At 57.8% G+C, this 22,545-nt stretch overlaps 1 protein-coding gene across 1 annotated transcript; it reads right to left on the bottom strand.

The window, feature by feature from the left end:
• Positions 1-678: 678 nt before the first annotated feature.
• On the bottom strand, positions 679-22,286 carry PRRX2 (paired related homeobox 2). Its single transcript, XM_027687952.1, has 4 exons — positions 22,043-22,286; positions 2,056-2,240; positions 1,720-1,898; positions 679-1,180 (listed from the first exon to the last, which is right to left on the bottom strand). Exons 1-4 carry the CDS (start codon positions 22,284-22,286, stop codon positions 1,045-1,047), a joined length of 744 nt encoding a protein of 247 aa, XP_027543753.1. The 3' UTR covers positions 679-1,044.
• Positions 22,287-22,545: the final 259 nt, after the last annotated feature.

Genomic DNA, 22,545 nt, shown 5'->3' with positions numbered 1-22,545 from the left:
TTAGGCTGCACGGCAGGGTGGGACGAGGGGGAAACCATTTCCTCTCTGCAAAACCAAAGAAACCTCCCCCCGTGGAGTCGCCGGCCCCAGACCCCTGCTCACATCTGCGGAGCTGCCGACAGGGAGGCTGTGCCTCCGGAAGGCGAAGCCTTCGTTGGCACGAAGCGCTGGGAGCCGCCTACTCAGCTGAAACCCAACAGCTTTTTCCAATTTTCTCTTTCCCTGGGACGGTTCAATGACCTGGGGCTCTGCAGAATCGCTGGCAAGCCCACCAAGGCAGGGCAGTGGTGCCTGCTTGGGGACTGGCGATGCACCCCCGGCTCACGGGAGAGCTCACAGGCTCCGCGAGAGGCTGGTGAGATGCTCCAGCCCTCCTTGCTCCTCTGGGAAGGAACAAAGCCTGACGCCATTGAATAGGCTACTCCTAAATGTAGGCAGCACAGTGCAGAGGGCTGGCTGGGACTGGCCGTGGCATGGGTGAGCCGTCAGCTTCCCAAAGTCCCAAACGCTGTGGCTGGGGCTGCACAAAGAGGTGAGCACACGGGTCAGCTTCGGCACTTGTGGTTGAGTGCCACAAGTCACAGCCTGGCGGAAAGGGGGGCTCGTGGTCCTCCCGCCGCTGCACGTCCCCATGGGAGGAGAAGACCCAAGAACTCTTTGGCTCTCTGGGCGAGATACCCAAATTGGTCAAATCCAATAGTCCAAGATCCTTCCATGTTTGGAAGCAAATTCTTGTTCCCTTGGCAAGTCTGTTTGTCCTCGAAGAGCGCGTGGGGGGTATGTGTGTGTATATATAGCCGTTATTATAAGGGTGTGCGGAAAAGCAAGTTTCTAACCAAGTTTGCTCCATATGTGGCTATAATTATGTGCCACTTCGGCCTGGGGACTGACTCTACCTTCAAAAGGGAAGGGAAGAGGAGAGAAGAGGTGCTGAGACACACTGGATGAGTGACATGTGTTGGGCAGGTGGCGGATCCGTCCTGGACCGGCACAGGAGCTCCGTGTTGTATCCTGGATGAGGCCACTGGGCGGGCTTTGCCCTGGTCAGTTCACGGTCGGCACCTGGTTCTGATGGAGGCTGAACTCTTTGGCTTTGAGGCGCAGGCTGGCGATGCTGTTGGCCATGTTCACCCCCTGGGTGGGCGTCGCGGTCCCGCTGGAGCTGTAGGAGGGCACAGTGCTGCGGGGAGGGAGCAGGGAGGAATGAGGCGTTGCCCATGGAGAAGTCCCCATGCCCCTCATGGTCCTGCCGGCTTCCCAGGCCAGACTGCCCCTTCCCTCTCAGAGATATCCCACAAGAGCAGCCAAGGCTTCAGCATTTTTATGGCCGGCTGGATGTGGGAACCCCTCAAAGTATGCACCAGGAAGCCCTGCCTTGAGCTTTTGGACGAGATGGCTGGTCGTGAACAGCTGGGAACCAGAAGGGACCCGTGTCACCTCCCGTGCCGAGATGTGGGAAGGGTCAGCATGAGGCCAAGCGAATCCCTTGCGAGTACCAGGGCCCCAAAATGCATGGAGACAGAGAAGCCTGCTCAGCAACAGGCAGTGGGTGCTCAGAGATGAAAGGGATTCCCAAAGCAAAGTCAGACAAGCTCGTTTTGGCCCTGTAAAACTCCCTAAATCCCCAGCAGCAGCACAAGGCTGCGTTCCTACAGTGGACCGGTCCCTAGGCAGCCCTATGGCCACCTCCTCCCCAGCTGCTCCAAAGCCTCCACCTACCTGTACGGGGAGGTGCTGGTCCAAGAGAGATACTCCGGGGTCAGTGCGGTGGGTCGTGGCGCCATGGGCTGCTCAATGGCTGCCTCTTGGCTGTAGGATTTGAGGAGTGATGCTGATCTGTTGGCCAGCATGGCCCTCTCGTTACGGCGAAACTTGGCCCTCCTGTTCTGAAACCAGACCTGTGTGGAGAGGGAAGGGGATCAGCAGGGATGTCCCAAGCGTCTGTCCTACCGATCGTGGTCGTGTGCAGGATGAAACCAGAGAGGGGACAGTCCCCGCTCCTGCCTGGGGGCAAGGCAGAGGGTGTTGTTTTCTCCCACACAAACCTGTGCTCACCTGGACTCTCGCCTCACTGAGGTTGACCCTCCTCGCCAGCTCCTCCCGCACGAAGGCGTCGGGGTAGTGCGTCCTCTCGAAGACCCTCTCCAGAGCCTGCAGCTGGCTGCTGTTGAAGGTGGTGCGGTTCCTCCTCTGCTTCTTCTTCCTCTTGGCTGCCCCACGGCTCGGGCTCAGGCTCTCACCTGTGGGGAAAGCACAGAAGAGGCCACATGAGAGCCAGACCTGTGTGAGACCCCACAACCCCCACAGCCCAGCCAGGCTCAGGCCCTCCTGGAGGTTTGCACTCCCTGAGGGCACCTGGGACTCAGGAGGGAGCATCATATGTGCAACCCTGTGGTCACCATGAGAAGCAAAACCTATTCCAGAACCTGCAGGAGCTGAGGGTTAACCCCAATATTTGCAAAGACCTGCGGTGGTTTCACGTCTGGCTAAAACCACCTGGATCTGATTTTGAATACCGGTCTCTGTGGATTTTTGGGCAGCACTTGATCCAAACTGGGGACATGCCCACAGGGTGTCCTGGGCTCGGCTCATCCTAAGGCCTTAGGTCAAGCTTTCATGAACAGCGATGGAAATTCAGCACCAAAACACGCCCAAGATGAGGGTCTCAGCTCCCACCTCCAGCACCCCCTGAAGCCCCAGCCGTGGCATGTCCCCAGGGTGACACAGAACTGCAGCCAAGCATCTGCTCATCCAACCCCAGTCTTCAGAGCTCAGAGCGAACGGCACCGCGTCTCGCAGAGCTCAGCCTCCGCAGTGTTTATTTCTGGCTTTGCTGGCTCATGGAAACATGAAGCTGAGGGTGTAGTTTGGTTTCTCAGTATTGATCTTGGGCTGTCAGCCAGGCTGAGATTAATCTCCTCTTTGTCACTAATATCATAAGGTTTAGGCAAGTTTATGAAGTCTTTTTCCGAGACACCCAGTCAGCTGCCTGCAGAGGCTTCATGGGGAGCACGACTCGCTGTCGTTCTGCCTTATGGAGGTACTGGTTAATGATTCTTTCTGTTAATAAAGCATCTGGATCCAATCTGTACCTACTGGTGGGAAAGCATTTTGGATTTATTTGAAATGTTAATAATTTTATGACATTCTGATTCATAGCAGGGTTATATTGGGGGTTTCTGCTCTATATCATTGCAGGGGCCACGGTGGCAGAACTCACCGCTCCCTCAATATGCTCAAGAATTAAATACTTGCTAATAAGTTATCGTGGCACTTATTAAATAAGTGCAGGGTTTTCAGATGACACTCGAGCAACAAACAAAATCAACTGGAAGGGATATTAACTCTCCTGCTCCAAGACACCATCAAGCTGTTGAGCAGGAGGAAACCATGGGTTCCAAGATCTTTAAGGCCCCAAAAACCATCTTGGGACCTTAATTCTTAATAATTCAAGCCACGAAATGTCCACTGATAAGTTTTGCATCAAGTCCCTAAGGCCCTTTGTGCCTGAGTACACCACTCTCAAGAGTTGTCCCATCTTGAGGACGAGCCATGAAGACCAGAGAAACCCCAATATCTGCTGGCAGGGATGTGGAGGTGGGACCTGGCCACCACCCCTGTCCCCCATTGCCCAGGCTTATGCAGGAATGCTGTGTTTTGACCATGATGGGACCAAACTGCTGGGGCTTTGGGAAGAGGAGAGCACCCCTGGGAAGAGGAGAGGAGAGCACCCCTGGGTGTGAAGGGGAGGAAAAGGAGCTCTGTCCACCTCCCAGGGCCTCGCTGCAGCTGCCAGTGTTTCTCCGGGTCTTTTATTGTGTTGTAGGTGCATTTGGACTTTGGTTGAGCATCCCTTGGGCTGGAAACAGCCTGTGCTCTTGTATTTGGGACACGGCCTTCTTGGTTGGGTAAAGACAGGATGGACAGTGCTGTGCCTGAAATATGTGTGGGTTTGAGGCCCTTTCCCCAGCCAGGAAACCACAGGCTGCCCTTTGCTGCCGATCGTGTTTAAAGGCTCACAAATAAAATTCTCAGGATTCCCTCCAGCCCTTGTTCCTGCAGCTTCAAATGTTCTGCCAGTCTCTGCTTTCCAGTTGCCCCTTTTAGTTAAACTCCTTTTTTGGTCCTGTTTTCCTTCAGCAAGTTAACGAGCCGCTGGATTAAAATACATGAAGTCCAGCCATGGTTGTCCCTGGGTTTTCTGGGAGCCTGGGACTGAAACGGGAACCATCAGGCTGGGAAAGAGCTATGGGATGTACCAGGGTGAGAGATGTTTCCTCATTGGGTTTATGATGACCCCGTAGGGCTTCTGGGGAAACGACAGACCAGGGTTTGGTTCAAAACTTGCCATCACCAAGGGCACCCACTGCCCTTGCTGAACCAGCAATGATTTCAACAGAACCCTAGGAAATGTATAAATAAAATTTATAAATCCCCTTTGGTTTCATCCCCAATTTAAACCTGGCTGTAGGACTTTTCCCTGAGTGATTGCTTCTCTCACCCACTCTAATTTGGCTGAAGGCAAGGAGGAGGCGGAAATGTTTCTTAAATTAATTCTCAATCCAGTTCTGTAGGATCTGGCCACATTTCTGGCTGGTTTCTCTCTCCCCAAGCCCATGGAGGGAAGAGCTAAATGGCCACGGGAGATGAGCATTGCTGAGCAATTCCCATGTGGGGCTGGCAGGCATGCTGGGATCGAGGTTTAAGACCAGAGCTGGGTCAGGATGTGTCCGAGTGCCAGTGGTTCCCAGGCTTTTTGAGAGCTTCAAACCCTGGGCCATGCCTCAGTTGGGGCATTTTGTTCAGCCCCTATTGCTGGTTTTAATGGAATAACCTTCCACACTTTTTCCAGGCCATCTCTGTATGGCAGGGAGGCAGCTCCACAGTTGGGGGGCCTGCCTGGATCCTCTGCTCTGCTCAGGGATGAGCCTTGGAACAGATCAACACATCTTGTCCCCATTAGCTCAGGCCCTGCAGGGTTGTGGGACCAGATAAATGCCACCCTAATTGCTGGTGGTGTGTGTCTGACAGGTTTACAATGTACAGAGTTGGGCTGGATTGTTTCTGTCAGAAATGCTTTAACAGTCCCAAACCAGCTTCCCAAAAATGAGCATTGCTAAGTTCTCTGTGGCACTGCAAAAGGAATGGGGAAGAGGATGGATCGGGTGCCCCAAAGACCCTCTGCCATCTCACTGCCATCAGCAGGACTTGGATTTAACCAGACTCTCTGACACCTTGAGGGAGGAATTGGAAACCATTTCCTCACCCCGATGGGCTTCCAGGAATAAGGGTTTGTAACTGCACGAAGTTAAACCCAGCTCACCACCATCAATGTTTTGCCCCAAAGCAGTGCCTGGGGAGGCTCTGGAGAAAGCCAAAGCCTTCCTTTGTCAGTTACAATTTGGGGATTCATTTGGGGCAGGGCTTGGTTGTCCGAGGTCAGAGGGGCTCCTGAGCCTTTTCCCCAGCCACCTTCACTGTATTTATCTTCCACTGATTACAATTTCCACTGAAGGGGAAAAAAAATGCAGGGGAAGGGGGAAAACCAGGGGATAACATTACTGAATAACAAAAGATGACGTGCGGGGGAGGATGGGGAGAGGGAGGTGCAGGGGCTCTGCACAGAGCAGGATGGGCCTGGACTTAAATTGCCCCAGTGTGTTAGGAAAGACACGAGACTTTTCCCCCATGATGTGGATGAGTTTTGGGGTGCTGGATGTGTCCTAGGTAACCCCCAGCCTCCCCTCTGGGCTGCCCAGCCCCAGGCAATGCTGCCTGCCCAAGAACTGCAGCCAGCCCGGGGGCAGAGCTCTGCCCTACGGGTGCCATGGGGCGCTGGGAGTCACCCCAAGCCCCTTCTCCAGGCGGGAGCACCGAGGCTGGCAAGCCTGGATCACCCCAAGCTGTGAACTGGGGAGCGGTGGGTCCTGCCCCATTTGCAAAGGCAACAGCCCCCGCGGGGCAGAGCCGCGCTGGCTCAGCTGGGCACCAACCGAGCCCACTTTTCCAGCTCTTGCCTTTTCCCTCTGCGCTCCCATTAGTTTTCCATAGGAAGGACTCGCTGGGCTTGCCAAGGAGGGCCCCCACGCTGGCAGGGCCCCCAACCTCCCGCGCAGCAGCCGCCGAGTGCTGTAAAGAGGTAATTTTCACTAATTTCCACCGAGGCTCCGGCTCTGACTTACGACCTCCATTAGCACACGATAAACGATAAACGGCCTCGGTGCAGCTGGGAGCCAGCCCCAACCAGTGCTGACATTCCCAGCTGCTCACACGCCTGAGCCACAGGGACACGGTGTCCCTGGGCAGGGATGCTCCCCTGGGATAGCTTTCAGGGGTGGGCTCCATCACCATCAGTCTCTCTGTGGGGTGACTCCCCTCTGGACACCCAGTTTCTGGGGTTTCTCTGCAAAATGCTCATCCCAGAGCACGATGTCACCTCGCCCGACTGCCAGCCTGTCTCTCCCCCAGATGATGCTGCAAAGCCCCTCCGTGTGCACAGCCACAGCCTGGGAAAAATTTTGCTGCATCCAGCTCTGACACTTGGCTTCGAGGTGCAAAAACCCCCCTTTTTCAGGGACCAGGTCAGAAGGGAGTGAGTTCAACCTTCTCACGCAAAAAAGCCCAGGCTACATCTCCCCCAACGTGTTTCATTTTCCATTGTGCCACAGACCCTGCAGCCCCGAACAGTTTTCTGCCATTAAATTATTTCACACGTTCCATTTATTTGCGAGCAGTTTGCCAAAGACCTTTTAAGCTTTAAATTTTTCACACCCCCCCCCAGCCAAAATGATCAAATCTGTCGTACCATTTACTTCCCCTCTCCGCCTGGAATGGTATTTTTTTTTCCCCTCTTTTCTTCTCGGGTATAATTTAAGGGTTGAAATGGCCTGGAGGGAATTAGCTGTAAATTCTTCCTAAGACAAATAAATTCAGCCCTCTAAGTTTCTACGTTTTTCAAACTGTTGAGAGACATTTTGGGTTTGTTTTACTTGAAATAATGATCGTGGCATATCTGACCCTCAGGCTGCGGCCAGCTCTAACTAAATAAATAGCTTTTATTAATTAAGGTTTATCCTTAACAAATAAAACCCCAATTTGATCTCGGCCGGCTGAATTAGCAAAAATAAACAACGGGTTCTCCGGGCACTTGATGTGGATTTAACAAATTAACGCTGGGCCTTCATCAGGGAAGCCACAGGGTGGTGGAGGTCTTTTACAGCCAAGAAATCCTTTGGAAAAACAATGTCTTTCGTTTCTCCCATGGTCTCTCTCGGTAAACATGTGCACTCCCTTCATCCCTTCAGACACTCGGGGGAAGCGAGGAGAGCTCCGGCGATGACGTGCGCCAGAGTTTCATGTGCAATTGTTTAACTTGTTCCTCTAAATCATGCGATGGGGAGGAAGCGTTTCCCCTCGGATTGCAGCGAGCTGGAGCGAAGCTCTGGGGTTTGGGAATTGCCCCTCCGCAGTGCCTGCCTGCTCCAGCTCCTTTTTGTCCCGTAACCTTCAGCTGAGACACCCAAAGGTGTGATTTGGGGGTGCATGGGCAGCTGAGCGCAGCTGCACCCCCTTTCCAGAAGCTACTTCCAGCTACTGTCCTGTCTTGGGACGTGGTTGGGGACAGTCTGGGAGCCTGAGAGGGGTTTTACCTGCCCACACCAGGGCTTTGCAGGGAGGAGGGATGGCAGGAGGGATGCTCCACAGGCCAGGGGGGAGACAGACAGTTGTCCCTGTTCACAGGCACAGGCAGCACAGGGCTTGTTGCAAAACTGATGGTGGGAGCTTACAGGTCTTAAATCTCCCCAGATCATCTTGGGAACCCTAGAGGGCTGAGAAACAGCTGGAAAGCTGCCCCCTCATGTGTGCTGGGTCACAGAACTGTGGTTCTGTGCACTTTCCTGCACCAGTGAGCCCAGTGTGGGTGCACAGGACCAACGCAGCGTCACAGCTTGGGGGCAAAACCCTATGGGCGTAAATCTTGTTTTCTGGGTGGTTTCACACCCCTACTCAGGGGAGAAGCCCCTTGGGACCACCAACCCCTGCCCAAGAGGTGTTGGTCCTGGCTTTTCTTGGCCCTGTGAGGTTCAAACCCATCCCCCTCACTGCTGGGAGCAGGCTCTGACCTCCTCATCCCGACCCGCCGCCACTCCCTGCTCCCCCTCCAGCCCAACCCCAGCTCATGAAGACCCTGGGAATGCTGGAGGCTCTGGGGGGAGGTTGAAGCCGGGGGGGGTCCAAATGTGCTGAGTCCGAAGGAAACTTTCTCAGCTCAAGTGGCGCACATGAAAAATTTAAGAGAGGGGCAAGTCTCAGCTACTGGAGAAACATTACAGCGAAATGTTTCCGAGGATGTTTCACCTCATTAATTGTGAAAAAACTGAAACGCTGACACGTTTTTACAGGCTGCCAGTTTTGCTGGGGGAAAAGTGTCTCTGCTAAAAAGGAGCAGCGAAAGCCTGGACCAAAAAAGAGGCCAAGGCTGTCCCGGGAGGGCCTTAGCCTGCGCTCACTGACAGGCAGCAGCAGACTGTTTTATGGTTATAGAGCTGCCTCTGCACCAGCCAGAAACCACCCAGTGCCTTGGTTCACTACCCCCAGCCACAGAGACACCCAGTTTCTGGGAGGATCCTGCCTGGCAGTGCTGCAGCCCTGGGAATGCTCCATGCATAGCGTGCATGGAGCATTCCCAGAAGGAATGCTCTCCTGCGCCCAGAAGGCTTTTCCCCTCACACCCTCAGATGCCGGGGATGGTGGGTGGTGTCTGAGCACCCATCACAGCACGTCCAGCCGAAAGCCTGAGCAAGCTGGGAAGGTCCTGGAGAGCTGGCTGAGCCAGCAGCATCCCTGCATCCCAGTGGGGATGTGCCCAACCTGTGCTTGCAACCTGGTGGTGGCACTGAAACCTTTTTTTGGCTCATCCCCTTCTTTAGTGCAGCAAATGCATTGGGAATGGGATGCTTAGATGGGTATTGGGGATAGAAGGAACCTGAAAAGGAAGATCCCTGTGTTGTGGGACCCTGCTTCCCTTCGGGATGGTCCCAGCCTGTTATTAGCCACCAAATCCACTGGTGAGAGCCATGAGCAGATACAAAGCCGCCTCTCCAGGAAGGGCAGCTGTGATGGATCTGCTGCAAAACCCAAGCACACGAGAGGGCCAAGATCAGGAGGTCACAGTGATGAGGGAAGAAGAGAGGAGATGAAGGAGATGAAGAAGGGAACCAGGTGAGGAACCAGCCAGCTGATCCACATGTTGTGATTTAAACAGGATGCCCTGAAAGCTGAAAGCTGGTGAAATCCACACGGCTGCAGGTAAAGCCCTGAGTCTTTGACATGCCCAGCAGTCCAGGAACACTTCCCAGCTCTTCCCACCATGCCAGAGGCTCCTGCCCTGACTAGAGGCTCCTGCACAGCCCAGCACAGTGCTCACCCAGCCAAGCACAGGCCCCAGGAACGGTGTTCTGGCACGGCCAGCTCCTGCGTCAGCGGAAGCATTTAATGAATTAATTGCAGCCACATTCCCCGAAGGAGGAGGCAGGGTTGGTGGGATGCTGTCAAGGCTCTGGAAGGGGCTGGAGAACATCTTTGGCCACAAAGCTCTACTGGGAGAAGGCTGAGCAGCACAACAAATTCCCTCCCACTATCCCAGGGGTCTGGAGGAGAAAGCACCATCACCTGCCTTTTTCCGGGGGTGGGAACCACCCACGGACAGACCTTTGGAGAAGGTGACACGGACAGACCTTGCCACCAGGCTCACAGCTCCGGGATGTTCCCCAGCACCCTGGCCCCGATCCCGACCCTGCGCCGGGATCCAGACCACAGAGCCTGGCACCACGAGCAGCCCCTGACACAACCCCGCTCCAGGAACAGCCTTCAGAGCCTGCGACAGCGCTGGCGCCCGGCGCGGGGCGGGCGCAGCCCCTCGCTGTGCTTTCCCAGCCGCCTGACTCCCGCGCACCCCGGGAGCCGGAGCCGGGGCCATTGTCAGGGGCCGCAGGGCTCAGACTGCCTGGCTGCGCCCACCGACGGGTGGCACCGGCCCAGGGCATCCAGCCTGGGACCGGGAATGCCGAGCACATCCCTCGGGATCGGTGGTCTGCGAGCGAAATATTCCCTCCCAGGGCCGTGCCTGTGCGGCGGGTGACCCCGGCCTGGCGCAGGGATTTCGGGAGCTGCCAGGAGCATCCCGTGTGCTCGGAGGAGGCTGCGGCTGCAGCCCCACACAATGGGCTGTCCTGGCTCCAGCACTGCCGTTGCCTCCATTGTGTCAGTGCTCCAGGGGGATGGAGCCACGGAGGAGGTGAGTTGGAGGAATAGCTGGGGTGCTCCTCCCCAGTGAGTACCCTGGTTTGCCCCTCAAGAAATGACAGGGTAAGGACAAAAGCCTCCTGGGAAAGTCCATCACGTGCGTGGGTTTGCTGGGGATGGTAGCACTGTGTCACTGCTGGGCACGCTGATGGCTTTGAGCTGTCAGGGCCTGGCAGGGTCTAGAATCTTCCCTGCTCATGGCAGGGGAACATGCACAGCTCAAGGGGGTTCACTCCCCTCTGGGGTTCATCCCCTTTGCCTGTATGGGGCTGGGGTCACACAGAGCCTCCAAAGACCCATCTGCAATGGTGCCGGTCTGGGATGTCCCCTGCAAACGCCAAAGAGGGAGAGAGAAAACAGGACGGATACGGGGATGGGGTGCGTATTGTGCCATGGCTCCCAGCTTTCCCAGGGATGCTCCAAGAGGCCGTGTCAGACCAAAGGGCTCCCGAGGTGGACGCCTGTGGCTGCAGGGCTGGGGGTGGTAGGAGCTGAAGCCCTCACAGCACAGCCAAGAGCCTCGGGAAGAGACACGGCGGTGGGTTTGTCGTGCCGGTCTGAGCCAAGCACCGACCGACGGGGGAGCAGGAATTTTAATTTTGTTCTCCTGCGAATCTGCCAGCCCCCGCAGAGGAGGCCCAGGGACCAACAAAAGGCGCTGGCTCTGCCCCAGCCAGCGCCAGCCAGGAGCCTCCCCGGCGAGGAGACATTCTCCATGGGGCTTTGCTTTCATCCTACGGCCAGGAGACCTTCTCGGGGCGGGATGAGACCAGTGCTTGGGCTGTCCTGCACCTCGCACTGCTGCTGCACCCCAGGATACTCCCAGGGACACAGCCCCTGGGTACCCCTGGGGGATGCAGTGCCCATGTTTTCTCAGCTCTGGCTATGCCCTGTGTTAAAACAGCCAAGCATGGTGAGTGGCAGCACCGTGGTGGCTCACAGATGTGTGAATGGGCCTCTGCAGTGCAGGGAAATGGCCAGCCTGGACCCCACAGCCGAAACACTGGGGTTTGGGTCAGCCCCAGACACTGCAACAAGGGATCTGGGCAGAGGGAATAGCCTGGGTGGCTCTCCACAGCCATCGAGATGCTGGGATGGATGATGCCAGGATGGACGATGCCAGGATGGACGATGCCAGGACAGACCCCACTGTGCTACATCAGTGCTGAGCACGCCGGATGCTGCTTCCCTCCCCACCCTGCAGACCTTTTAGGCACCCTTTGGGGCATCCATGAGGCAGCTGTGGAGGTGCCAATGTCTCTTACACGTGGCCGCCTGACACAACGGGTTACACAGTTTGCCAGCAGGGCAGGGGCACATGTAATTAATTAACACTAATGAGACTCCGGCGGGAGCAGCACCCGCCTGTGCTTCCAAAGCTCCCCCAAAACCTCGATTTTAACTGCAAAGTAGGTTTCCCCCGGGGCTGGGGAGGGGATGGGATGGCGGGTGCCTCGGGCCATCGTGGTGTCGAGAGCTCGCTGGGACTTCTGCTCAGTGGTTGAAAAATAAAACTAATCAGCCAGGGCTGCATAGCAGGAACGTTGTGTAGAGGGCTGGCTCCCAGCCAGGGACCCCTGGCATGGAGATCCCAGCCTTCCTCTCCTCCCCAGCCCCCCGAAAAAGGTGATTTTTTGAAATTTAATAGGCAAAAGCCCAAGCAAGCCAGACCCAATGGCATCTGGCACGGAAACTCAACACCAGCCCACTGAGTTAAAGCACAGACCCCATTGCATCAGGGTCATTGCCAAGGAGAGGAAGGAGATGGGGAGGGACAGGGGGGAATGATGAGAATCCCCAGTGCCCCCTCCTGCTGCCCACTGCCACTGACTCAACTCTCCCCTCTTTTTCGAGGCCAAAAGGGTGTTTTTCTCACCCAACACGCCACTGAGCACCCATTTGACCAGTGAGCGCCAGCACCTGCTGAGAGCCCATCGCACAGCCACCACCAGAGTTCTGTGGCCGTGGACATCAGCATGTTTGGCCAGGGTGTGGGATGGGTGGGAGCCCCTGGCCGGGACCCCATCCCGCCACCACTCCAAGGAGGACCCTCGTGGGCGCCTGCACGCACAGACGTCCTGGAAACCTTTGCCAGCGAGCAGCATCGCTGTCCTCCGGTCTGGTTTTCATTTGAGGTCGGTGGCCTCTCGCCAAATTTATTGTAAAACATTCATTTTAATAAGTGGCTCGTATCTTTTTTTTTTTTTTTTTTAACCCAGCCTGGTTAACTGTTTCCAGGTTAGAGCAGAACCGTGCATGGTGGGGATGGTGGGGCTGGCAAGGGATGGCAGGAACAGTGGAGACAGAGGGGACAGGATGGCAGGCAGGTTGCTGGGGGCAGGTGCCAGCCATGGGGAGGACACCAGGGAACACCTTGGAGATGTCAGGATGAAGACAGCTGCATCAGGGTCCTCCTGACCAAAGCCCAGCAGAGCTGAGACTCTCACCCTCATCACCCCAAGCCTTCATCCTCTCTGGGTGCCCAGGGAGACCAAGCACCATCTTGCCACACTGGGCATCCCAACACTCTCATACAAACCCCATCCAAACTTAACCCCTGATGGGTAACCAGGTCATGTCAAACACACGAAGGGCTTCGCGAAGTGGACGGTGCCTGGTAGTTTAGTTTCGACATTTGTTTTAAGTTTTATAAACCCCTAATACTAATAGAAATGCTTCAGTGTCTTTTAATTTAAATGAAAACAGTTATTTTTTTAATTTAAAAATTCCCCTGAGGTATTTACAACCCCCAAATTACAGCCATGTGGCCGGCCCAGCTGAGAAAGTGAAATTGGTGAGGAGGGAGCGTGGCAGCTGCCCCGGCCCGAGCCCAGCCCAGCACAGCCCTGAGCAGCACCACGTAGTGTCTGTCCCCACATCACCCATGTCCCCTCCACAGCACCCCATGGATGGATTCTGCTTCACACCTTTGCTGGGGACATGGGATCCCAGCTCAGGGGGCAACCAGCCCCCTGAGCTGCCAGCCACAGCTGTCCCCAGCAGGTTGGCATCCTTGTCTTTCCTCCCTGACAGTGGATTTGGAGACAGGAGAGGCCCCTGCCTGTGACCCATCCCATGCCCTCCTCAGGGCTGTATGTGGGGTCCCCTGTGTGCTCCCCTGCAGCATCACTGCCACTGCTACCCCCAGCTCAGCCCTGCAGCTGTGTGACCCCCCCAGCCCCTGCAATGCCCTGACACCCCCACCCCAGCCCTGGCAGTGTCCTGTGCAGCTTGGGGTGCAACACAATCCCCCCCACCCTGCATGACCTGGGGTACAGCGTGACTCCCCTGAATGGCTCAGTGCAACACTCCCTCCCCCTGCAATGCCCTGCACAGCTTGGGGTGCAATGCCAGCCCCCCCAGACACACACTGCATTGCCCTTTCCAACCTGGGTGCAATGTAACTCCCCCACACACACATATTGTACATTCCTGTACGACCTGGGGTGCAATGCAATCCTCACCCCACCAGAGCAATGCCCTGCATGACCTGTGGTACAATGGTGACCCCCTGTACATCTTGGGGTGCAGAGCAGCCCCCCTCATACACACACTACCATGCCCTGTGCAGCTCAGGGTGCAAGGCACCACCTCCCCAAACACGCTGTGAAATGCCCTGTACAGCTCAAGACACAACACAGCCACCCCCCCGATGCCCTGCACAACTCGGGGTGCAGCCCACACAGCCTGGGGTGGCTCGACCAGCTGCACCCCTCAGTCCCAGCTCTGTCCCTGGGCTCCTCCCCGCAGCCCCCGGCTCAGCTCCCGTGCCGGTTGGGAGTGCCGGGCTGTGCCCCCTCCCCAGCACCCCGCTGCCATGTGCTCCCCGCCGCTCCCCCGGCTCCCCTGCCATGTGCACTCCAGTTTCCTTGCGTGTGAAGCCTGCAGCCTCTCGGATTCAGTGGCTGGAAAGGATGGCGCCTCTCCACATCTGGTTCAATGCGCGAGCCTGGCGCCTGGCTTAGCCACAGTCTCCATTCAGAGACACACAGACTTTAATAGACTCATACAATTCTTCCTGATCTATCACTGCAGCCGCAGCTGAAAAGCTGCTTTATTATATGCACTCAAAGGGGGATGAGGAGGGAAGGGGAGGGGGCCGGCGGCTGGAGCTGCCACTCTCTGAAGGTTCCCAGCCCGCCCAGCATCCCCCCGGGACCTGAGCTGCACCCCCAGCCCCGCCCGCGATCCCAAGGGCTGTTCCCCCCCCAATCCCGCGTGAAGGAGCAGCACCGCGGCCTCATTATATCTCCTGCTCAATTAACACCCGCCGCCCTCCGAGCTGCCGTTTGCAGCCCGGCTCGGATGGGGCTGCAGGGGAGGGGGTGGCCGAGGGGACCCCATTTGTCTCCCTGATGTCCCCAGCGGGTCCCAGCGCTGGGGCCGGTTTTCCCAGGGGAAGCACAGGGCAGGGAAGCGTCTGGTGAGGGATGCTCAGCATGGACAGGGCATTTCGTCACGCCGTGGGAAGGCTGGAAAACATCGCCCGCGGTCATGTGTCCCTCGGGCAAATGCAAACACTGGGAATGCCTCAAGGGCGAGGGTGGGATTTTTTTCTTTTAATTCTCAGAAATTGAGGGTTGTTCAGTGAAAAACAACCTGGTTTTGCAGTACCAGAGCAGTGCTTGCTAACAGGCACTGGAAAAAAAGCCTTGAAACCCTAAAAGTCAGTCCTTCCTCCCTGACAGGGTTTGCCTTTCCCATCCTCCCTGTCCCGGCTAGGGTGACCAGGCAGGGGATGGCTGCCTCTGCCCACCGTACTTCCCAGGAAAAACCTGATCTGCATTAACCCTGATCTAAATCCTTGCCCAGTCCCGGCTCAGCCCAGCCATAACCCACTGCCCTGGCATTTTAAAGGATGCTCTGAGCCTGCTCCGTGGCTCAGGGATCCCATCCTGGAAGGATAATTCCTTCCAGCTGCTGTTCACGCTGCAGGGAGGGCATGAGGTGCCATCCTGGGGACACCAAGCCTCTCCCAGTGCCAAAGCACCTGGGCCCCATCCTGCTTCAAACCTCATCCCTTCAGCTCCCTGATTTTAGAGCTCTGGGGGGATAATTCCCCGTGGCTCGGGAGAAGGGGTGATCAGCCCCACTCCCTGGGAGAGAGGAGGGTTTCTAACTAGGCAGCCTCAAAGCCCCAAATCATTTCATCAGCCTCCCAGCTACAGACACACACCCAGGCTCTCTTAAAATGCTGATTCGTTGAAATTCGCCCATCTTGGCTGTGCAGAGTCGAAATTTCATATTTTTCCTGTGAATCAGCCCCATTCCCTGAAATAACAGCCCAAAAGGAGAGGGGAAATAGTCTTGCACTGAGCTGTTCCTGGTCGAGTGAGCCCAGGGGGACAGGGAAGGTGTCCCCACACCCCAGCACCCTCCTGGGCTGGGCATGGCTGTGCCACAGGGCATCTGAGCTTCTGGGGATTAAAGCACATCAGTGGGTGCTGCCAGGGCTCCCAAGGGAGTGGGGCAAAGCCCCGTGTCCCCACCATACACAGGACCCCCCCACTGTCCCCTCCAGGCCCTCTCGTGCAGTGACTTTCCCTGTGTTCCTGTGCCCTTTCCCTGCTGGAAAGGGGCTTGGAAAGGAGCATCCGCCACAGCAATGCCTGCCAAAACCCGGCTCACCGGGGGTGCCGAGGGGAGAAAAATCCCAGCAAGGAGAAGTCAGGGAGAAAATTGATTTTCCTGCCCTCCTGGCCCAGCCAAGGCTGCTCTGCCTCTTGGGCTCCCCCAGCGAGAGGGGACCCATCTCCCCAGGCCCTGGTTTTGCCTTTTTTTTTCTCTTCACCCTCTGGCAGCAGCTCCCCCAGCACAGATGTGAGCATGTGTGGGGACCCCGCTGAGCCCTGCAGGCGCTGCAGAAACGTGCCGGTATGTGTTTCCCTGTGCCCCTGGGGAGGGCTCAGCGTGGGCAGGGCGCCTTCCTGGGGCCCCCGTTCCAACCCAGAGCCCCCCCAGGCTGGGGCAGGGGGAGTCTGGAGCCCAGGTGGGCGTGTTCAGCCCATCTGGGGACAAACTGCCCCCAAATTGGAGCCCTGGTGTCACCAGTCAGTAGGAGCCTGACAGCACCCCAGGGCACAGAGCATTCCCCCAGTGTCACCATGGGAGGAGCCGGATGGTGAGAGGGTGTCACTGTGGGAGGAGCAGGATGCTGAGTGTGTGTCACCCTTCAAGGCTGGAGGGCACAGGGAAGCACAGAGCAGTGGTACCAAGGTAAACCCCATGCCAGAAGCTCCACGAGACCTGGGGTCTCCCAGCCGTGACCCTCATCCATCCCTGCCTGCACCTGGTAGCGGCTGGTGCTGCTCTGGCTGGTTTTGGCAGGGCTTTGACCCAACTCAGCCTCCTATCCTGCCTGTGCCACAGGAAAGCATCACTCCCAGCCCACTGAGGTTTTTGGATAGACAAGACCTGGGAAACCAGTTTCCCCTCATCCATGGGACAAGGGGACCATGTGCAGGACAGCGGGTCCCAAGGCAGTGACACAGGATGAGAGCCATGGTGAGGGGCTGTCCCCCATTAGGGAGGGGTACAGTGTGGGTCCTTCCCCACAGCCCCCTTTTTTCCTGACTGGGATATTCTGGGCTCCCTGGGGGTGGCTGGAAACCTTCTGGGTGAGCTGGGACCTGTCAGGCTCCCCACCCACCCACCCAATCCATCCCTCTCCTGTCACCAGCCTTGCACTAAGCACAGACAAATGTGGAGGGCTGGGAGGTGGGCTGGGGCAGGAAGCTCCCACGTGGATTAATTGGTGCTTACTCAAGACACACTGACTGATGCTACACTGGGGACCTGCCAGCACTGGGCACTTGGCAAGTGCTGTCCTCTCCCCTGGGGACAGTCCTGCTCCACCAGCCCCATGAGCACCATCCTTGCGGTCTGCAGCCCTCAGAGCTCTCCAGACAGGGAGATGTCCCCAAGCAGGTGCTGGGGACAGGAAGGTGATGGTCTGGTTGCTGAGAGCCACGTCCATGCAAGGATGGCTCCTGTCCCCGTGCCACCCATCCCAACTGCACTGGCCTTACAAGGACTGAGATGGCTCACCTTCCCCTCTGCTCTGGATGCCACTGTTCCCAGCTCTGCCACACAGGGACTGTCCCCATGGAGGCCCTGCAGGAGGTCTGCCAGCCTGGGAAGGCAGCCAGGCACCCTCAGCTGATGCTGTTTTGGGGAGCAGTGAGGGATGACGGGTGCTGTAAACACTGCACCCCAGCCTTGCTGCCCACCAGCAGGATGTGTCCCACCCCAGTGCATCCCAACCTCATCCCACAGGCCAGGGCAAGCAGGTCATGGTGCCACCCCATGCAGCAGTGACCCCTCCTTCTGGGCACAAAAGCACGAGAACCTCTCCTTGGAGAGCTGCAGCCACATCTATCAGATACTTCTCAAAGCCTCTTCCCCTGCCACAGAGGCTGAGTCGGGGTCTCTACACCCCTGTCTGTCCCTGACCAGTCATCTAGAAACCATGGAAAGCTTCCCAGTACAGAGGTTAGTAGGATTTCCAGCAGTTTTGGGGCTGTGGAAGGCAGATGGGTGCTGGAGAGAGAGGTCTAACAGGTCTGGGGTTACAGGGCAGGGGAGCCCTGGGTGGCTTCCCATGGCCCAGTGTTGCTGGCCCAGGGCTCTGTGTTTTCCTGAGCCAGGCACAGGGCATCAGCCAGGAGTTAATGATGCTGGGTTTAACAGCAGCAAAGCAGAGTCCCAGGGAAAGCAGATCCCCATGGACACATCCCAGCCATGGTGTTACAGGGCAGCCAGAGGGGCCAAGGTGTCCCTGAGCTGTGCCCCACATCCAGTGGGGACAAGTGGCACTTAGGAAGAGAAGGAGAACCAAACTGTGCCCTGTGAGCCAGGACCAGCATGGCTCCTGGACTGGAACACCATGGGGACATCAGCTGGGATGGCTCTGCCTTGAGGAAGGTGCCTGAGCCCTGGGAGCAGCTTCGGGCTATCTGGGGCAATCAGCCACCGCTTGATCCCAAGAGCAAGTCCCTTTCCCACTGATATCAGGTCCCTGTCCCTCCCTGCCTCGCTTCTCCCTTTTCAGCTGCCCCAGTTTACATAATTAAAGCCAATTTGCTGTGACAACATCTTAATCCCCTCTGGCCCCTCGGGTGCAGCCTCTTCTCTCCTCTCACTTCTCATTGCTCAGCTCAGCATCCACACAGCCCCAGGGTGGGTCAGAGAGTTCCAGCCACCCTGGGGATGAGCAAGGGGCTGCAGGAGCTGTTCTGCAAATGGGATACCCAGGAACCACCACATCTCCCCATCCCACTGCCTGGTCCCAGCAGCTGCAGCCAAACGGGCAACACATGCCTGCCCCATGCTGAAGGATCCCCTCAGAGGGGCCACAGTCCTTCTTCCAAGCTTGGCTGTGACAAAAGTGGCTCTTTCTGAGTTTTCAGCCCCGAAGCGGCTGCCGGAGCCAGCGCCCGACTCCCTCTCCCATCCCCAGGCGGCACCAAAAGTAAGTTCATTGTTTGAAAAGCCATCAGTCAAGGCTTGCTGGCTAAAATTACCCTCCTGCTTTATCATCTTGAGAACATTAAGGGCTGTTGTTAACAGATGTTTCGCGTTACACATTATTTGTTAGTCTAATGAAAGGAGGTGAACAAGCTTTCAAGACCTCAGAAGCTGTGCCGAAGGTTTTCGATGGGAGGCTGTTGCACCGCTCCAGGGGAGGATGAAGATGAAGATGAGGATGGGGACGAGCTCTCACCACCCTGTTGACTCTTCCTTGCTCTTGCCTGGCTTGTGGGATTTCTGATTTTTTCGGTGTCATGAAAGCAACGTGTTGCACGGATATTTATGCTCTTCTTCCCAGGAGGATGCACTGGGTGCCCTCAGGGCCAGTTTGGGGCCGGGGCCAAGGCAGGGGCTGAGCAGTTCCTTGGCTGGAGAAGGAGGTGGGGATGGTTCTGGTTCTTGGTGCCAGCAAGAAGGGATGTGCTAGCCCTGCAAAGGGACTGTGGAGGGGCTGCTCCTGGAGGAGAGGTGTGCTGAGGGCCCCAGACATGGGGCTGCCCCCAGCCACCCTCTCCAGTGGGAAGGCCTGTGGGACAGAGGTAATGAATGAGAGCAGGAGGAGGTTGAATCCCCTTTTGCAAAGAATAAAACTCTGCCCCGAATTTCTCCATCTCTGCCAGCCTCTGGAACAGAACCCCCCTGCTGCTGCTTCCCTGGGGAAGGGGAGGGAGCTCTGTCAAGGTTGCAACCTGCTGAGCACAGCCTGGGGCTGCCTAAAGCATCCCTGTGCCAGCACTGCCAACGCACTCCCTGGCCCGCAGCAAGCCCTGCCCTTCACAGGGTACCTGCAGCTTCACAGCAGGTTCAGGGCTGCTCTTGCTCCCTAACGGGTTCCCAGACAGAGCACAGAGCCACATCCTGCAGAGAGACACTGGGGTACTGTGTCCACTTGTGTTCATAATGAACCCACTGCCACCGATCTTTGGGGCTCCAAACTTGCATCTGGCAGAAAAAAACCCCCACGATGGTGAACAAGAAGACGAGAGAAAACACTGAGAGGCTGTTTTACTTCAGGATGCCAATAAAAGACAACGTTACCAGTAAAAGTTCCTCTGCTGTCATCGCGCTGATGCCAAAAGCATCGCAGATGTGAAGCAAAAGGCTGACGCTCACAAAGGCAGGACAGTTGCCTCAGGTTTTGTGTCTGGGATTTTGAGTCTACCCATCTCAATTTAGGAAACTGCATCCCAGTTAAGGCAGTGGCCGCAGGTAACGGGTCTCAAAGGTCGATGTTTGCATGAGCGCAAGTTTTCGTCTCTGTCTTCTCATTTTCTTCTTGCCCGCTGCTCTCAGGTGTTCTTCTCTCCAGGTAGGATCAAGGGAAGAATTGCTTCTGCTCCTGGACAGCCTCTCAGAGCATCCCAGAGGCTGATGTTTTCCTCATCCCTGCAAACTCACCCTAACAGGTGCTAATGGGAAATATCTCACATGGGCCAGCAGTGCCGGGATCCGCAGGCGCCAAACCCCCTGGGCCTCTGCCCCAGGAACAGGGGGCTTTTTGGTTGAGATATGGGCTTGTAGTGATTCAGGCAGGCCCCTTGCCTCTCTCTCTCTGGTTCTTGCATCAGACCTGGTCCCCGCTGAGCTCTTTGGGTGCATTAGGAGCTCAGCAGGGCAGTAGTTTCTCCGCTGTTTTGCAAACAGCCCTGTGAGACCAACCGAGTGCTGCAGGCTGGGTTTCTCAAAGCTGCGCTGATCCCACAAGGAATACTGTCCCCCGTACAGTCCCATCACTGGGTGAAAACCATCCCAACAGTCCCACAGGCAATGTGAGAAGTACAAACAGAACCCAAGGGAAAGGGAGGGAGGATGGAAAATAACGCTGAAAATACCAGATACCATCCAAGAAACACAGCGCCCAGCCTCACCCAGCCCTCAGCATCCCGGGCACAGGCAGGCTGGGGGCTCAGTGGGAGCCTCCTGCTCCATGGAGGAAAGAGTTTGTGCAGGGAATGAGATGTGAATGGGAGAAAGATGCTTCAAACCTGCCCTCAGTGTGGGAGCCCCGGGAGGGGACAGAGGGAGACCCGGAGGGGGTTCCCCACTGGGAACCCTCCCTCACCACAGGTCTGGGCAGCCTCTGGGGTGGGCTGAGCCCCCTTCACAGGTACAGCTTCCCAGGTGGGCTGTGCATCCTGGCCAGGCACGGGGCAGGCCCTTGGCAGGGCCACCAGCACCTCAAGGCTGTGCTCTGGGGGCTACAGAAAACGAGCTCAGGGTACCACAGCCCAGCCAGGAGGCAGGTTTTGGGGATGCCACCCCAGGGTGCCCTCGCGGTGGGCTGCTGGTGCAGGCCCTGGGGGATGGTGGGGCTGCACTCCCACTCCACCCTCTGCCTCCCCTCCGTCACCTCTGTGCTCCGAGGTGACACCCGCCTCCGGCGAGAGGGCTCTGGCGGCTTGTCGGCTGCCCCTGGACCGAGGCTTTGCCCCAAGGACCGGGCGAACCCTCCTCGCCCCCGCCCCAAGACCGGAGCGGGGATGCGCGGGGCCGGCGCGGAGGGTCGCGGGCGAGATTGTCCCGTTAGAAACGTTAAACCCCCGGACAGGACCCAGCGCCACGAAGCCGCGTCCCGGGTCGATCCCCGTCTCCTCTCCGAGCCCCGGCTCTGTCCCCCTGGCCCGGTGCTGCCGGTGCCGCCGGCCCGGAGACGCTCAGCGGCGGCCGCCGGGATGGGACCCGCTGCATCCCGGTCCCCACGGCCCCGCCGGGCCGCCCCCGCTCCCCGAGCCCGGAAACCGAGGTGGGGAGCTCTGGGGGCAGGGGGGACCCCGCAGGCCGCGCAGGGACGCACCGACTTCCCGGGAACGTCCCACACCCGGCACCTCCGCTGACGGCGGGGAGGCGGCCGGTGCGGGGTCCCCGTGCCCCCTGGCCCGGTGCGGGGTCTCTTTGTCACGGTGCGGGGTCCCTGACCCCGGTGCTGTGTCCCTCTCTCCCAGTGCGGGGTCCCTGTCCCCCGGCGCGGGGTCTCTCTGTCCCAGTCGTCGGGGTGTCGGCACCCCCGCAGTTCGCCCCGACGGGAGTCACCCCTCTCCTCTACCTCCTCTACCCGCTCCCCGATTTACCCCAAACCCCGCTGCGGGGAGACACCGACCCCCCTTTGTCTGCCGTGCCTGGCCCGCGGCAGGAGGGACACGGTGGGGACACCCCATCCCCAAAGCTGCCCCAGCCCGGGGGAGCCCATCCCGGGGCGGCGGGGACTCACCGTCCTGGGGCGCTGCCTCGCTGCCGCTGCTGCCTCCCGACGGCTCCGGGATGGCCTTGCCGCCACCGGCGGGCGGGGGACCGGCCGCGGGGGTCCCGTTCATACCGGCCGCCACCTCCTCCAGGTCGAGGAGGTGGCTCACGCTGAAGTTTTTCCGGCTCTGAGGGTTTTCGGGCGGCTCCGGGCCGCGCACGGCGCCGGGGGCGAACGGCTTGTCCATGGCGAAGGCTGGCGCCGAGTCCATGGCTCCCACCCCCAGCCCGCAGCCCACCCCGAGGTGGCGGGCCGCTCCCCGGCCCCCTTCCCCTTCCCCACCCACCCCCCCAAAAAAGAGAAAAAAATTATAATGATAATTTTTTTTTTTTTAAATAGGGGGGAGAAAAAAATCACGGCTGCCCTGTGAGTCCGGCTCCCTCCCCAGCCCCTGTTCCGCCTTGTGCTGACGTCTGGGGAAAAAACCACGCTCCCAGCCCAAACTTTCTTCCCCTGCTCTTTGCTCTGGA

The sequence above is a fragment of the Neopelma chrysocephalum genome, unplaced genomic scaffold (assembly GCF_003984885.1).
Source record: "Neopelma chrysocephalum unplaced genomic scaffold, ASM398488v2 Primary Assembly neopelma1_74, whole genome shotgun sequence".
NCBI classification, from domain to species: Eukaryota; Metazoa; Chordata; class Aves; order Passeriformes; family Pipridae; genus Neopelma; species Neopelma chrysocephalum.
The sequence above is the reverse complement of the archived record's forward strand: the minus strand, read 5'-3'. Positions and strand labels throughout refer to the sequence as shown.